At 31.4% G+C, this 17,797-nt stretch overlaps 2 protein-coding genes across 4 annotated transcripts; both read left to right on the top strand.

The window, feature by feature from the left end:
- Positions 1 to 8,509: 8,509 nt before the first annotated feature.
- LOC123897197 (berberine bridge enzyme-like 8) lies at positions 8,510 to 10,509 on the top strand. Its single transcript, XM_045947733.1, has one exon. It carries the CDS (start codon positions 8,635 to 8,637, stop codon positions 10,264 to 10,266), a length of 1,632 nt encoding a protein of 543 aa, XP_045803689.1. The 5' UTR covers positions 8,510 to 8,634; the 3' UTR covers positions 10,267 to 10,509.
- Positions 10,510 to 11,088: 579 nt separating this feature from the next.
- On the top strand, positions 11,089 to 14,130 carry LOC123897196 (replication factor A protein 1-like). 3 transcript variants are annotated; one of them, XM_045947730.1, is made up of 7 exons: positions 11,089 to 11,625; positions 11,756 to 11,935; positions 12,081 to 12,348; positions 12,444 to 12,540; positions 12,617 to 12,738; positions 12,833 to 12,917; positions 13,009 to 13,174. In XM_045947730.1, the coding sequence occupies exons 1-7, from the start codon at positions 11,176 to 11,178 to the stop codon at positions 13,157 to 13,159; spliced, it is 1,353 nt and encodes a 450-aa protein (XP_045803686.1). In that variant the 5' UTR covers positions 11,089 to 11,175; the 3' UTR covers positions 13,160 to 13,174. The 3 variants fall into 3 exon arrangements, with proteins under 3 accessions (XP_045803686.1, XP_045803687.1, XP_045803688.1); XM_045947731.1 differs by lacking the exon at positions 13,009 to 13,174 and adding an exon at positions 14,112 to 14,130 and having other exon boundaries at positions 11,096 to 11,625; XM_045947732.1 differs by having other exon boundaries at positions 11,501 to 11,625; positions 11,766 to 11,935; positions 13,009 to 13,199.
- The last annotated feature ends 3,667 nt before the right edge of the window (positions 14,131 to 17,797 follow it).

Here is a 17,797-nt window from a genome sequence, read left to right as displayed (position 1 = left end):
ATGGGATCTGCTTTTCGCCATAGGTTTGGTACTCATGAAGTCTTCTGAGAGCAATGGCGCTAATCTCTTGTGGAGGTAAGTCCTTTTCCTGAAATACCAATTGGTTTCTTGCATTCCATATCTCGTAGATGATAGCCACTATTTTTTCCATGCACTCTTTATCTGTGTTGTTTACCATGTACGTAATCCAATCATAGAACTCAGTTAGATAATTGAGGTTTAGGTTTAGGGTTAGAGGGGATGCAAACCAAACCTTTTTGGTCCATTCACAATCCATGAAAACGTGTTGGATAGTTTCCACATGGTCTAAGCATCGAGGACATAGAGGGTCACATCTGATTCCTCTTTTAAAGAGGCTTCCTTTTACTGGTATAGCGTTTCTAAGGCTTCTCCAGATAAGGTGACTGTGTTTTGGGGGCACATTTAATTTCCATAAGACCTTCCATATCTCCATAGAGCAGTTGGAAGAGGTGGCATTATTACTGTTAGAGTTATTTGCCCAGTCTATGATGGCATGATAGCCAGATTTCACAGAATAAATGCCATCCCTAGTACCATCCCAAGTGAGAGTATCAGGTTGTGTCTTATCTAAGATAGGGATTTGAAGAATCATTTGTGCCTCATAGGGATTGAAGACCTGATTGATAATGGAGGCATTCCATTCATTGTAATTGTTGTCCATTAGCTCCTTAACTTTAGTGAGGCCACAGTTGTTTGGTTTGGAGCTGGTTCCATTAGAGTTTCCTTTTTGCTGAATCCAGTTGTCTTCCCATATATTTATATCTTGACCTGACCCAATGGTCCAATAGCTGCCTTTTTTAATCACCCAGCTGGCCTGTAGTATGCTTCTCCAAGTGTAGCTCATATTCTGCTTGTGTGTTGCGGTTAGGAAGTCTCCCTTAGGGTAGTACTTGGCTTTTAGGATTTGGGACACCAGAGAGTTTGGTTGGGTGATTTGCCTCCATCCTTGTTTTGCTAGTAAGGCCTCATTGAATGCTCTTAGGTCCCTAAAGCCCATGCCACCTTGCTTCTTTTGGGTACATACTTTTGACCATTTTATCCAGTGAATTTTTCTATGATCAGTTGAGCTGCCCCACCAAAAGTTACAAATCATTTGCTCCAATTGATCACAGGCCCCTTTAGGAATAAGGAAGCTGCTCATTAAGTAGGTTGGGATAGCTTGTGCCACAGCTTTGATCAGGGTACCCCTCCCAGCAAAAGAGAGGTGTTTTTCCTTCCCCCCTTTTAGTTTTTTCCATATTTTCTCTTGAATGAAGTTGAAAATCTGCTTCTTTGATCTACCCAGTGCAATAGGCATACCAAGATATTTGGAAAATTTGTTTTGAATTTGCATAGGGAGAATATTTGATACATCCTGTTTTGTATTATTTGGGACACCTTTGCTAAAAACCATCTCAGACTTAGCTAGGTTCACAAGTTGGCCAGAGGCTTTTTGATAAGTTTGGATGATGTTCTGAATTGTTGATACCTCCTTTGTATTAGACCTGCAAAAAATAAGGCTGTCATCAGCAAAAAAGAGGTGGCTGATGTCAGGGGCCCCTTGACAGATCGTGACTCCATGAATGAGTTTTTCCTTCTGAGCTTTTGTAATAAGGCCAGATAAAACATCAGCACAGATTATAAAGAGATAGGGGGAGAGGGGGTCTCCTTGTCTGAGGCCTCTTTGAGGGTAGAATTCCTGAGATGGGTGGCCATTAATCAGGATAGAGAACTTTACTGTTTTTACACATTTCATAATAGTAGCTACCATGGTGCTGGGGAAACCCATAGTAGATAGAGTAGCTTCAAGAAAGTCCCATTCCACTCTGTCATAAGCTTTTGCCATGTCTGTTTTTATCCCTACAAAACCATTTTTTCTCTTTGTGTGGGCCAAGTAGTGAAAAATCTCAGATGCTATAAGGGTATTATCTGTGATAAGTCTTCCTTTTATAAAGGCACTCTGATTGGGGCTTATCACATCAGGGAGTATATTTTTGATTCTATTAGCTAGAGTTTTTGTGATGATTTTGAGGGTGACATTGCACAGGGAGATGGGTCTGAAATCACTAGGGGAGGAGGGGTGGTTTATTTTTGGTATAAGATCTGCCCCTTTAATAAAGAGTTGTGTTATTTTGAAATAAAATTTGACAATAATTTGTTTGGTTATCATATAGAGAATTTCTTTTCCCCCTCCTCTAGCCTTCTTGCGCGCTCTCTGAAAATTAAAAAATGACCGCTCGAGTTCTAGAACTTAAACGGTGTTTTTGAGGTTGAATTGTCCGTGTCTATAAATTGAAGTCTTTCACTCTTCAGTCGTTCTTCCCCACTCTTCTCTCAACTATTTATGCCGCCAATACATAAATTTATGTACAAGGGAGAATTTATAGATTCTCTCTAATGTAATTACATAGCATAACTTTTAAAATGAGTTAATTGGGTCTCTAATATAATGTGTCCTCAATTACTTTATTACATAGAATATTAAACATTGATTTTTCAATCAGTTGAGACAATTTCAGATTGTTCTTTCTAAGACTGAAAAGAGCAGGCAAAAACATTTGCAACAACATGCTAGAGATGACCCTACCAATGTTCACAGGTTGTGAGAATTCCTCACAAACCAAAACACAAAAGCATAAAGCCAAGAAGAATCAAAAGATAGAATAACCTAAACAGTTTGGAGGGATAAATCACCATTGATTCAAGTCATAGTTAAACCCTGAATTCTTTGATTTTAGCCACACTTTGATTTTATCAAGAATCGGTACCAATGATGATTCCTCATGCCCAAATTGTTGAAAACACATGAAATTATCAACCAGTTAAGGATACAATCCCACAAATATTCAAATAATTCACATTCATAGAATATTGGTGACTTTCTTCTTTCTCACTGCCTCCTACACATAATAAAAAATAAATGTTGTGTCCGATATTAAATATGAGTATATCTTCGATTCAAAATTTAAACTTTGATTTGCAAAGTTGTAACAATCTAATCCTTTTATCTAGAATAAATAAACCATAGTTAATCAAGACATTGGACTGGTGATAATGAGTTTTCTCTAGGACGAATCGTTCAAGAGAATTCGAGTTTGATTCCTGAAATAATTTTTTACCAGACTTTACTTCACTCGCAGCCGAATTCTAAATTCCTGAAACCCTTTCTCCTAAAAAATAATTAGAGGGTTAAATACCAAATAAATAAATAAGCCTGTCGATCCTCATTTTGTACTTTTGTAGATGTTTTTTTTTTTTTTTGAAGAACATTTGTAGATGTTAATTGACATATCATTTATCACTTTCAAAAGATAATCTACACGTGCAAGCATGAATATATGAACTAATTTAAAATATGTATTTCAAACGCATAGAAAGCCAATTCTTAACGATTACCATAAACGGATAAACCAATTATATTGAATAAGTCAGGTTTTCTTAAAATGATCGCATCACAATCTCAACCACAAAGATTCAGTGACGTTGACTTTGAACTTTAGAGTTTGCTTCTTTCAAGGTTTCATATTCGATTTTTCTTGATTTTAATATCGGTGGACTAGTTTATGTAGAGGAAAAAAAACTCTAACTTTAAATGAGATATTCGCAGGTAGGGGTGGAATTGATCTCCTCAGTTAGTCATCTTTTGGCCGGATACAGAGTGTTTTTAAAACTAACTCCCATTTATTTTGTGAAAATATTTTTTATTTTTTAAAATGTGTCATTTTTTTTGTCAAATACTTCCTCCGGTCCTTAATACAAGAGATACTTTACTTTTTAGATTCATTATGAATCTAATGTATTTAATCCATATCTAATGTATTTAATCCATGTAGACATAAGATTTTCGAAGAGAGCAACTGTGATGGAGAGAAAATAAAACACTAGTTTGAGATAATAGGAAAATAATAAAAACAAATTTTTAACATCTTCAATTATTTTAAAAAATGTACATGATCATTAACTTCAAGAACTATTATATTTTTATTAATAATTAAATTAACGCAAATTTTAGAAAATAAAAATATTAAAAAAAATCAAATAAAGAAACAACAAACTAAATAGGCTCTGCTGACCAATTCTAATTCTAATACATATACTATATGTCTGTACATTCAGGATTTCTCATCAGCATATATATCTAGTTGACAAAATTGATATTTTAAGCAAACTTATTTTTTTGTTTGTGTGAAATCATGGACTTATGGTTTATCAAAATCAAGAGCTGAATCTGTCAAAAAAAATAAAAAAATCAAGAGCTGAAGCAAATTAATTATAGCTATGAGTAGAGATCTTTTCCATTTCCTATAAAAAAATTGTCTATTATTATAATTTTAAAGTAAATGTCATATAAATGGATTAAAAATTAAAATATTAAACTTTTTAAAAAATAAATTCTTTAAATAGAATTGTTAAAAAGTATTGCAAGACTCATAAAAACACACAATCCTTCAAAGTTGATGTGGCCAATAAATGGATAGGCGAGTGATTTGACCAGAAAAATTAAATAATTCTCAGAAATTCCACCAGCTCATTTGAATAAAGACTTATAATTTGATTTGATATGAAGATCAACTCAGATTGTGTATACCAAAAAAAAAATAATTAGATTGTGTAACTGATTAAATTAACAATTAAATAATTATCATAAATGAGTTGAGTCTAACTTAATTCTACAAAACCAATTTGTAAAGCGAGAATTATCTCTTACTTATAAATTCATGTTCAGACCAAATAACAGATGACCTAACAAATCTTGGAAAGACTCTATACCATCTTAGAATAATTGGACCTAACTTATTAATCCTACAAAACTGATTTATAAGATAAAAATTATCTCTTATTTATAAACTCAAGTTTAGAAGAACTCTCATCCTCCTCCGATGTAGAATTTCTTAAAAATAATGATTCAATCCTTATCGTTATGATTAGTCCCTTTTCTTACACTATCATTGCAGAAATTTTAATTTGTTAATACTAAATACTACTAACATGTGTTTTATTTTCACTGATTACTAATTTACTATAGCAACGTGTTAAACACTAGGAAAAGTAGAATTGTTAAAAATAAAAAAAAAAAAACTAGGAAAAGTAGTGAATTGCATGGGTTTTAATTGAGTTAGGATAATCTCTCTATTTTTACGTACTCTTTAATTTTTCTTCTTCATTACTATAGTTTTAAAAAAAATTATAATATATATTAATTATTAGGCCTATCGAATATCACATCATTGCATTTATATATTCCCAAAATTTTGTTAATGACAAAAATGAAGAAAACAAAACATGGAGAGATTAAATAAAAAAAATGGAGAGATCCTAACTCATTTTAATCATACTATTTAGTTAATTAGTTAATATAACTAACTTTTACATATTATGCGCAATGCTTTTTTTTTTTGTTAAGTATAATATAACCAACTTTTACATTTTATGCGCGATATTTATTTTTAAGTAATTAAGTGGCTAAACATTCATCCATTAAGGTAAATAAGTAGAAATTTGATAGTTTAAATTTCGACTCTTATATATATAATGCAATGTTCTTGTAACTGAGCTATATTCACGGAAATTGAGCAATATTTAAGAGTTTAGATCATTTAAAGTGAGAAAATTAATTAAGAGTTGTTATTTTTGTTATGATATATTTACATTAGTTGTCTATGATTTATAAATTAATAATTAATATTATTCACTTTATATTTTAAATTCAATTGTCCACTTTATAAAGGAGTCATATCTAATTTTTAAATTATAACAATATGATTAAACACAAATAAAATTAAGCTAACTTAAAAATAAGTCAAATATAAATAATTACTAACTAGTTGTTAGCAATTCTCATAAGATTTTGCTCAAATTTCAAATAAATTCCTCATGACGGATGAAATTGATATCTAAAATAATTGATCCTTAAAATGGACATCTCTATCTTCTCATTTCTTTTAGAGAGTTTTACTTTGACGTGAATTGGAATGTGATTGGTCTACCACTTCAATTCTTAGGGAAGGTTAGTTCTAATAAAAAAATGTTACGTGCCAAAAAAAATTAATATGGTTACGGGTTTTCTCAAGTCATATGATATTAAAATCATATAAGTGTCTTTGTCAAAAAAGAAAAATCATATAGTGTGTGTCAATGGGTTGCCAAAGTTCACTTTCACTTAAAATTTGGATATATTCGTAGGTCGATCAATCGCCCATCAAATACGCCTACATTTATATATCCTAACTCCTATCTACAAATTTGAAGTTAACTATATTTATTTATATATAATATATAATTTGTCTATATCATTGTTCACTGTTGTTTACTTGATTACAGTCATCTTAATTCGTTCATTGGCAGCTACGTATATGTTTGAATATTGTATTGGAATTGAAACTATAATAACCAAGATATTAAGTTGAAGTGGTTAAGAACATCCACAATGGAGCACTCCATTTTTGAGTACTTAAATGGTCCCACATAGACACATCATCAATTTATTATTTTTTTAATAATAGTACCTAATAGGTACTCAACCCCTCCAATAGAGCATTTCTTAAAAAGTTCTAAAATTGGTCCCATCAATAATTCCACATCATTAAAATTTGAAATTTAATTTAAAATAATATTGTCAAATTAAATTTTTTTGAATATATTAAATAAAGTGGGTCCCATAAAAAAAAGAGAGAGAGAGTTCTTATATTAAAAGTGATACCTATTAGGTACTAAAATGTTTTGTGCTCCAATGGTAGTACCTAATAAGTACCATGAGTACCTAATAGGTACTACACCATTGGAGATGGTCAATTATAATCTCCATAGGACGAATCGTTTTGAAGAATTCGAGTTAAATTTTTCATGGAAACAATTATTAGTAGATTTTATTTACCTCGCGGTCAAACTTTAGATTATCGGGTCACCTTCTCCTATGAACAAGAGGATTAAAAACTAAAATAAATAAATAAAAATCTTATTTAATTAATGTGGAAACCTAATAAACAAGAAACTACTATATGTAGATTTATTAAAGATTATAGGAATATCTGGATATAGATAAGTCATTTGTTAAAAACAAATCATTGATTGTAACTTTTAGTACTTACTCATGAAACAAAAATAAAGTAGAGATGAATGATAAACACCTTATCTTTGGCTTGCGGTTTTTACTCAACCTAACTACTCCTTACTCCTTTCAGCTATTATTATAAACAAAAAAAATTACTTTTTAAATTATTTAGAAAATTGATAATATAGACCAAATACATTGATTTTTTAATGAATCTGAAAAGTAATTATTTGCTTATAATAGTGACCAAGCGAGTATGCTTTAAGGCACTCCTCAAATGGGAAGAAGAGACAATTATATGCGTTGTGTCCGGTATATTGAATACCCACTAGAGTTTCCATTAATATTTCGAAATGGATAATTGTCGCATCCTCTCTCTCTTCTTTATATATATATATATATATATATATATGGGAGAGATCAAATTACACCGGTGTAACATTACATTTGAGTAATGTTACACCGCTCAATAACGCTTTAACGAATACAAATTTTACAAAATTCACCGTTAGATTGAAAGCTTATATCGTATAGATCATCCATGTTGAATTTTACAAAAATCTAAAATCGTTTGATATGTTATTGAGACCGATGAAGATTAATGGTTTATGCGTCTTTATTGAATACCGTTAATCTTGATCTATCTCAAAAACATATCAAACGATTTTCGATTTTTATACAATTCAACATAGATGATCTATACGATATAAGCTTTCAATCCAACGGTGGATTTTGTAAAATTTGTATTTGTTAAAGCGTTATTGAGTGGTGTAACATTACTCAAATGTTACACCGGTGTAATTTGATCCCTCCCTATATATATATATATATATATATATATATATATATATATATATATATATATATATATATATATATATATATATATATATATATATATATATATATATATTAGCATCCTCTCATATTAGCTCGTACCTTGTCAAAATAAAAAATAAAAAACTAATTAATCTTTTTCACTTAATTTTGATTACTAATCAATCAAGACTCCTAATTAATAAATAGCTAATATAATTAATAAAAGATATTTACCCACATAATATTATTAAAATAAAAATCGTATATGATGATTGAAGAGAGTTGCACTAGAGGATATGTCCTATATACACATTTGGTTAAATCATATGTATTATACTATTATTGATTCGAAGTATTTGTCGATTTTATCAATAGAGGAAAAAGCTAACAATTTTTTTTTCGTCAAGAATTGCTTATTGTCAAAATATATCAACTTCAAAAATGTCACAAAATATCAACTCTTAACAATGTTATTATCTTTGGCCTTGAGTTTTTCTTTATAATCATTAATTATGTTTATAAATTGTCACACATTTTGTAATATTGACAAATCACATTTTTGCAAAGTCAAGAATGATCGAGTCACGTAATCTATATTATTTTTATAAATATTCATTGGTCAAATAATTGAGGTAACCTAAACCATTTTTTCATTTATTCTTTAACAATTTAATTATTCTTGAGATGCTTATAAATTCAACTACATATGATGCCCAATAGACTCACTAAACATATCCTCTTCTCATTAAGAAAAACAATCAAATATGGAATTCCTTCATTCTCCAAATAGATCAATAAAACTATCATTAATATTTCCCATTTTTGTGTTACTTTTTTTCTCATGCATAGTTTCATCTACAAATTCACATGACAACACTTTTATCCATTGCCTAGTGAATCATTCACAACCTTCACACCCAATAACTTCATCAATCTTTACACCAAGCAATCCAACATTCTCTTCAGTCTTAGAAGCCTACATAAGAAACCTTCGTTTCAACACATCAACCACAAGAAAACCCTATCTTATAATAACAGCATTACATGTTTCCCACATACAAGCTTCAATCATTTGTGCTAAAAAACACAACTTGCAAATGAAAATAAGAAGTGGAGGACATGACTATGAGGGTGTCTCATATGTAGCTGAAGTTCCATTCTTTATCTTAGACATGTTCAATCTAAGATCAATTGATGTTGATATTGAAAATGAAACAGCTTGGATTCAAACCGGTGCCCAACTCGGTGAAGTTTACTATACAATTAATAAAAAAAGTGAAATTCATGGTTTCCCGGCCGGTGTTTGTCCTACGGTTGGTGTTGGAGGACATCTTAGTGGTGGCGGATACGGTAACATGATGAGAAAATTTGGTCTTTCTGTTGATAATGTTATTGATGCACAAATAATTGATGTTAATGGTAAGTTGCTAGATAGAAAATCAATGGGTGAAGATCTTTTTTGGGCTATAAGAGGTGGCGGGGGAGCTAGTTTTGGTGTTGTTCTTTCGTACAAAATAAAATTGGTTCGAATTCCTAAGAGAGTAACTGTTTTTCAAATTAGGAAAACTTTGGAACAAAATGCTAGTGACATAATTTATAATTGGCAACATGTGGCACCAAATATTGATAATGACCTATTCATTAGGCTTATTATTGATGTTGTAAATGTTACACAAAATGGAACACAAAATGGTGCAAAGACTATAAGGGGTAGTTTTATATCTTTATTTCTTGGTGATTCAAAAACTCTTGTTTCACTAATGAATGAAAAATTTCCTTCCTTGGGTTTGAAGGAAAGTGATTGCATCGAAACAAGTTGGCTTCAATCGGTTTTGTTTTGGACTAATATCGATATTACAAAACCGGTCGAGATTTTGCTTGATCGACAACCACAATCATTGAACTACTTGAAAAGAAAATCGGATTACGTAAAGAAACCGATATCGAAAAAGGGTTTGGAAGGGATTTGGAAGAAGATGATTGAGTTGGAAGGTGCGATATTATATTTCAATCCATATGGTGGAAAAATGGCTGAGATTCCATCAACGGAAACACCGTTTCCTCATAGAGCCGGAAATTTATGGAAGGTTCAATATCAAGCAAATTGGAATGTGGCAGGGAAAGATGTTGCTGATTATAATATAAACTTGACTAGACAACTTCACAAATATATGACTCCATTTGTATCCAAAAATCCAAGAGAGGCTTTTCTTAATTATAAGGATCTTGATTTGGGAATTAATCATAATGGTAAGAATAGTTACAATGAAGGGAGAGTTTATGGAGTTGAATATTTTAAGGATAATTTTGATAGATTGGTGAAAATTAAGACTAAGGTTGATCCTCACAATTTCTTTAGGAATGAACAAAGCATACCTACTCAACCCTCCCTATAGGAAGAGTTAGAATTAATCATATGGTGTGTTATTAGTGTCTAGTTAATTGTTTGGTGATTGTTATTTGTTAAATAGTAGTAATAAGTTTGATTGGTCCACAAAAAAACATGTTTTATTGTGGAAATAAAACTAAGTGCTAAATATTCAGTTAATTAGTTACTACAATGTAAGTTTAATATTTTATTTTACTATTAATGTAAATTTGTTTGGTTTGATAATGAATGAAATAAAGTTTGCTACCAACAATAAATTAGTCCAAGTCATAAGAGTTTTGTTCCCTTAAATATGTGGTCAGAGGTTTGATTCCTAACTTATAGGAAGAATTCATCTTGAGTGCCATACAGGTTCCCCGGCGGAGATTAGTCATCACTAATGGTGGTGGAAATTTCGTACCAATATCTTAGTAATAAAAAATAAATTGAAAATGAGATCTGAGTTTCAACTAATTTTAATTGTACTTCCTTCGGAGTATATTGTTTTCACAAATTGACTAAGTTTATTCCTTAGAGATGTAAGTCTTTATTATCAAATTTTTGTTCAAATTTATGTGTTGAGTTCTCTAAAAGGCGAGCTAATATAACAGCTCGTTCTCGTAAGTTAGGATTAATCCTCATGTTTTTGAGTCGATGCCACTTGTATTTCTGAGGTTATTATAAATCATACGAGTTTTGTTTTTTGTAAAAAAATAAAAAAAAAATTCATCCATGAATGTTATTCTCCTGGAAGATCTTATAGATGGTTATCCGATCGACTAATCCTATATATTAACAATGCAAACCCATTCGTCGAGAACTATTTCAGCCAAAAATCATCCAGTTTTCAAAATACTGAACTCTCCTTGATTGGGCCACTGTTTGTTTAGAAAAAATAGGGTTTTTACTATTAGATTGTACCTCAAAATTCTCATCAATGGATACATCTCTCTCTTTCTCTAGACTCCTCTCTTCTTCCACCACCACATCACTCTTATCTCCCAAAACCAAAACCCTCTCTTCCAATTTTACCCTCCCCCTCAAACTCAACCGTTTCAACCCAAAACCTCTCCGATTTTCCACTTCATCCAAAATCTCCGCCACCATCTCCGTCGGCGACAAACTTCCCGAATCCACCTTCTCATACCTCGACCCCGCCGGCGAAGTCCAAACCATAACAGTTTCCGACCTAACAAAAGGCAAAAAAGCCGTTCTCTTCGCCGTTCCAGGAGCTTTCACACCAACATGCTCACAGAAACACTGCCAGCTTATCATGTGCGATTGTTCCAGCTTAATAGGGTGTTTTAGATTCGTTTTTCAAAAGCTTTGCGCGCGTAAATTGATTCTGATTATGGGAATACTATGCGGCTTTGTTTCTAGCAATTGGGTAAGAATATATTCTGATTCTTCTTTTCTCTATAATCATTTGAATAAGACTATTCTCAACAGTGTGTTATTGTTTGTGATTCTCACTTATAAATATCCATAATTTCTTTTCTTCTTCCATTGCATTTGAGGCTGAATCAGTCATCCAATTCGATTTCGAAATGGCAACCCAATTTGACATGTTGTGCGATGTTCTTCCTGGGCATAATTCATGGAAGTTCAAAGTTCGTGTCCTCCGTATGTGGGCAATTTCTTCTTTTATGAAGCCTAATGAGTTGAACTCTATGGAAATGGTGCTGATAGATGAGAAGGTTTGTTCGTAATATTTGGTTTGTTTGCTAATTCATAGAATTGATTATTGTGTATGATTTTTTTTTTTTGGTTTTGTTTTGATATGTTTCTCGTGTTCTTGGTGATGGTTGATCTATAAATAACGAAACTTTGAATAATACACAGGGAGGTAAGATTCATGCCTTGATAAGGAAAGAATTGGTTTACCTATTCCAGAATAAATTAAAGGAAGGGGAAGTTTATAAGCTATCAAACTTTGATGTTGTTCCAGTCGTTGGATTTTATCGTACAACTCTGCATCCTTACAAATTGATTTTTCGATCGAATACCAAAGTTCAGAATTTTGCGAGTTCTGATATTCCTATTTTGGGATTTTCTTTCACCGATCTTGCTGAAGTGGCTAGCTACTCTGTTAACTATGATTACCTAATAGGTAATTTTGATTTGAAGAACCTTACAAATTTTGTAATTTTCATCGATTAATGGTCATTGTGTATCAAGTTATTTGTTTCTTATGTCATTGTGTAGATGTCATTGGTTTAATCTCTGGTATATCAAATGAGAGGGAGTATATTCGTGCTGGCAAAGTCATCAAGATGGTTGTGCTTGAACTTACAGACAATAGGTAATACCAAGTTTAAGTCGGTTAATATTGGTTTTTGCCTAAATTTATTTGCACACTAAATTTTCAATCGGATCAGTGGTAAATGTGAATGCGCGTTGTTTGGTGATCATGTTGATGAGTTGCAAAGATTAATTGGTAATTGTCCTTCCGGTCTCCACGTTGTTGCACTACAGTTTGCCAAAGTTAAAATATTTAGAGGTGAGTGTTTGTTATTTTAGTTCTTTTCTCTTAGTTGTGGTTGTACAAGTGTGTAATAATATCCCTTTTTTTTTCCAATCTTTTCCAATCATAGGGAAAGTTTCCATTCAAGATGTTATGAATACCACAAGGATTTTTCTTGACCCTGAGATTAAAGAGACATCCGAGTTAAGAAAGGGGTATGCTATTGTTGTCTTGCCAATCTTAATGTATGCACTGGATTTTTCTCATTGCTATCTTATATGTTTATGTTTTATTTTTATTATATAGGTTAGCCATTGCTGGTATGTCAAACTCCGAAAAAAGTATTGAGCAAATTAATGCTATGAATGAGGTTGGAGTGTTTGATGTCTGCAAAGAGAATCCAATTGTTGAACTTTTTGAGTTAGAAGACGTTGGTCAATCAGCCAATAAAGTATGAAATTTTATATTTAGTTTCATTTATTTTGTTCGGATGTTCATCTTTGTAAAATGGATGTATTTAGTCTAAAATTTAGTCTAAAATTTAGACTAAATACATCATTTTTTCAATGAACATAAAAATGATACTTTTGCTTAGATACGAGGCCGGAGGGAGTACCTTCTAACACTCTCCTATCTATACTCTATAAAATCATATATTCATAGATGAGATTATTCACACCAAGGTAACGTGTGCAAACCTTACTCCACAAACCTTACTCCATTTCAATGTCTTCTTCCTCAAATAATCCCACAAACCTTACTCCACTCCAAATGTTAGATCTATGGAAACTTAAAATTCCTAGCAAAATCTATAACCACACAATTAGTGCAGAAACTACTAAAGTGTCTGCAAATAGTTCCGATGAAAAAGCAATAACAATAGAACTTCATGTACAAGGATTCTATAAGCTTTTTGTTCAGCCTTTGGCTGGACTTCAACCTATACCAACCAAAAGTGATTTTATTGTATCTCCTATCTATAAATACAGTTTCAAGATTCCTCTTTTCTATCTCTCTATTTTATCTTTCATTTTATCTCGAAGGTTGGCCAATTTACCCATTAGCAAGGATTTAGCTAATTATATTGAACCCTATATTGTTGAAAATTGCATTTCAATGGGACAACAATTTGGAGAGAAAGAATTTAAGATTGTTTTTTATATTGAGGTCGTTGAAATAGATCTGGCAGATTGTGAAGATTGCGATGATTATCGTAGACGCGGTATCGTTTGATTGATATTAATGATTAATTGTTGATGGTTTTCTAGGTCTTGGTATTTTTCTTTAATATATGGTATGTAATTTTATTAAGTCGTGGAATGCCCTTATTCCTGATGATGAATATTAATTGGTTTGTAATTTACTTATAGTTAGAATTGAAATTTATCTATTTGGGTTGGTCTGTGCAGATAATAATTGTATCATTACTTTGTGATCAAATATTCAAATGTGCTAAAGTGATTCAAAAAGAAGCTAAGGATTAAGAATATATTGGTCATCATATCTACGATCATGTGCAAGACCTCCATTCAAGATAAATATATATTATGAAATACTTTGTTTGTGATAAATCTCATGTCTCTGATGTGTTTTATCGACAAAGTTATTGAACCTGATTTATTGTCATTATGTTTGATAACTTATCATTAGCTTCAATGATTTGAAAGTTTATTTATTTATGCTCATGCAACATGTGTCTGTAGTACGGACTTTGAATATAAATATCAATTAGTTTTAATAATCTGGTCTTACCTTTGGGAAATTTTATTTTTAATTTATTTATAAAAAATTTATCCTTTATAATTTTTACTATTTATGGTTGAAAATAATTGTTAGATTATGTATTAATTAAATATTTTAATTAAACCCGTGCATCCGCACGGGTCTTACACTAGTATAATATCAATTGTGAAGAATATTAACATTATCAATCATCATTTGCAAAACAAACACAAAGGGAATTGTCATCTTATAATAATATATATTGTTTTGTGAAAAATTAAGAGTTTGGTCAACTTGTTGTAAAAAAAAAAGTTTAGTCAACTTGTGTCCATGTATTTATTCTGCAGTGCGCCCTACAAATTTACTAAAATACTCATGTCCGTTATACAAAAACACCCTACCTTTATAACGTCTGCTACTTAAGTAGCGGACGACATTTTTCAGAAATTTTCATTTTTATAACGTCATCTACTTATGTAGCGGAATGATAAAAAAAGAAAGACGTAGGGCGCACGAGTAACCGGTAGAGCAGCAAAAGTATTTTTTTTTTTAATAACATATTAGTACACGTTATTTTATAAAAATATCAGGATATTATTATAATTTCTCATTTTTTTGGGTAAACCACGACCCCCTGGTGTTTATAATCGGGATATATGTCTAAGTTAAGCATAGAATTCTTACTTTAAAAAATGAAAAATCGGAATATATGTCTAAGTCGAATGTTATGATTTTTCAAAATTAATTTAAAGTGGAGTATGTCTAAGTCAAATTCCAGGGTCTTTAGTTCTTAACTTACACCAGCAGTAATCAAACTCCTGCCACTTCCGTCGATTATATATATATAACAAATGTGGCGTTGTTGATACAGAATCCACTCCTACATTCTTCTTTTCTACCTTCTATTTTAGTTCAATACAAGTTTGACCTACCTTGTCAACAAAATCTTTTATTATATTATATACAATGTTAAAGCTTGTTTACCTTCCCTAATAGTTTAATCATGGACTACCGGACTAAATTTTTTCTTTTTTTGCTTCTAATTCCAATAACATTGATGCACAGGAGGGATCACAACTCGAGGTTTCAGTGTCAGCGATAGAATGTTTTCTCTTGGTCATATCAACTGCTATTGATGAACTTGGAGTTGGATGATCATTCATCACTACAATTCTAGAAATAGTCTTCTTACCAACATAAATTCTCCCATGGTCATCAAACCCTTCAATGTTCCAAAGATCGCTTCGACATGTCTTCCCATCAACAAAACAGCCTCCATGGACCGTACACGAGCGAGTCTTCTAGATGTCACATCATACAAATCCTATGCTCTATGAACTTCTTCATAATCGAGCAATAGATGAGCTCTTCCCAGCATCATACGCTTTTCTTTCCAAGTAATTGTCCTGAAAGAAAATAAAATCATTCACAAAATAATCTCATTCCAAAAATTAAGAATGTGTTATTAAGATAATCAAGTATTCTCTATAAAATCATTCTTTTATATTTATCTTCATGTTCTTTTCAGTAAATAAATATAAATTTTTGGTCCATGTGACATCTTTTAAATCTTACAAAATTTTATGATTTTTTATAATCACATCCAAAAAATCTGGTTACGCCCTAAATTTACTAAAATACCCTTAATGTTATTCAAAAGTTTCTATGTATTTCTTACTTTCATTCTCCTTCTCATTAACGAACAATTAAGAATCTCAAACACAGACGGCCGCCGTCGTTGCCGTTCATCTCCGCCGCTCAAATCTTCGTCACATTCATTTCCATCTCTGCTACTTAATCTCAGTTTGTGTACGTGTATGTAAGCTCAATTTACATTACCTACCATAAACTTGGTTTACATATGTTCATGGAGTAAACAGCCACTTTCCTCCCTGAAAGTGGCACTCGCTGTCATATAAGTCCCTGAATTAATGAAAACTGCAGAAAGCTCCCTGAATGTTAGTTTCATTGGTCAATTTGATCCAAAACGTTAAATGTCTGTTAACTTGTGATGATGTGTCCTATAATTTGCTGACATGACATTCTGACTAGGCTGTTTTGATGATTTGTTGGATTTATTTAAGTCAATTTGGCTTTTATTTTAATTAACATTAATTTTAAAAAGAAAAATATGATTAAATATAGCAAATTAAAATAAATTCATACTCAAAACTCAACTCTTTCACCTTCAAACTTTCTTTGTAGAAAAAAAATAAACCTTCAAAAGGGAAATCATTCATCCAAATCTAAAATACTAAAATCTACAAACCTTCAAAAAACAAAAATCTACCAACACAAAATTCCTAAAAAATCTTAACAAGTCAAAAACAACATAGAAACAAAAACCATCTTCAAACCCTTTTCACCTTCAAACTCAACCTTTCCTTTCATCATTACTATCCATATCCATCTCACCTTCTAACCCAATCTTCAACCCTTCTCACCTTCTAACCAACCTTCAAATTCAGAAACAAGAAACAATATAAAAATACCATCGCAGATTCAACCCAACAGTTTCCATTTCTATTTCGTTTCTGGATTTATGTCATATCCATGGCTTCTACCCATTTTTCAAAGTCAATCCACTTGACTCAGTTAAGAATCTCCCTTTTAAGAAACAAATAGAAAATCTATGAAATTGAATACAGCTCAAAACTCAATCGAATAACAATAACCTACAGACCGTTCGTTTAGCAAAGCATAATCATAATCCATGATATTTCAAGCAAGTTCAGTTCTAGATTAGTAAGGTTCATGTGATTTGATCTAGATCTAGTAATCCATGATGCTTTGATGCTTGATGGAAGGTTGAGAGGAGGAAGAAGATTTGGGTTTTTAGATTTGGATTCCATGTTGAATGTTAATGATAAATAAATTATGAATTTGATTTTTGTTGGGTATGAATTTTCTTTAATATATTGTGCTTTATTTTGTTTTTGTTTTCAAAATTAATATTAATTAAATTAAAAGCTAGGTAGACATTAAAAAATCCAGCAAATTATATGAATATCCTAGTCATAATGTCATATCATTGCATTTAACAGATATTTAACGTTTTGGACTAAATTGACTGACAGAATTAACATTCAAGGAGGTTTCTGCAGTTTTCGTTAATTCAGGGACTTATATGACAGCGAGTGCCACTTTCAGGGACGAAAGTGGCTGTTTACTCTATGTTCATGTAAACTCAGTTTACATAACCTTCTTGTCTAAAATGGGTTTACTTAAGTACATGAAACCGAGTGTAAGTGTGAATTGATTTTACACAAGGTTATGTAAACTGAATTTACTTAGGTCATGTAAACTCAATTTACGTATGATTTAGAAGACTATTTTTCAGGTACGTGATCTTATGTTACATTAGCAGTTCACA

This window comes from Trifolium pratense, linkage group LG7 (assembly GCF_020283565.1).
Source record: "Trifolium pratense cultivar HEN17-A07 linkage group LG7, ARS_RC_1.1, whole genome shotgun sequence".
NCBI classification, from domain to species: Eukaryota; Viridiplantae; Streptophyta; class Magnoliopsida; order Fabales; family Fabaceae; genus Trifolium; species Trifolium pratense.
This window is presented reverse-complemented; position numbering and strand designations above follow the sequence as displayed.

Coding starts and splice junctions, on each gene's coding strand:
- LOC123897196 (XM_045947730.1), top strand. CDS start 11,176: ATGGATACATCTCTCTCTTTCTCTAGACTCCTCTCTTCTTCCACCACC. Junction 12,541..12,616: donor CTTGAACTTACAGACAATAG/GTAATACCAAGT, acceptor CAATCGGATCAG/TGGTAAATGTGAATGCGCGT. Junction 12,918..13,008: donor ACATCCGAGTTAAGAAAGGG/GTATGCTATTGT, acceptor TTTATTATATAG/GTTAGCCATTGCTGGTATGT.
- LOC123897197 (XM_045947733.1), top strand. CDS start 8,635: ATGGAATTCCTTCATTCTCCAAATAGATCAATAAAACTATCATTAATA.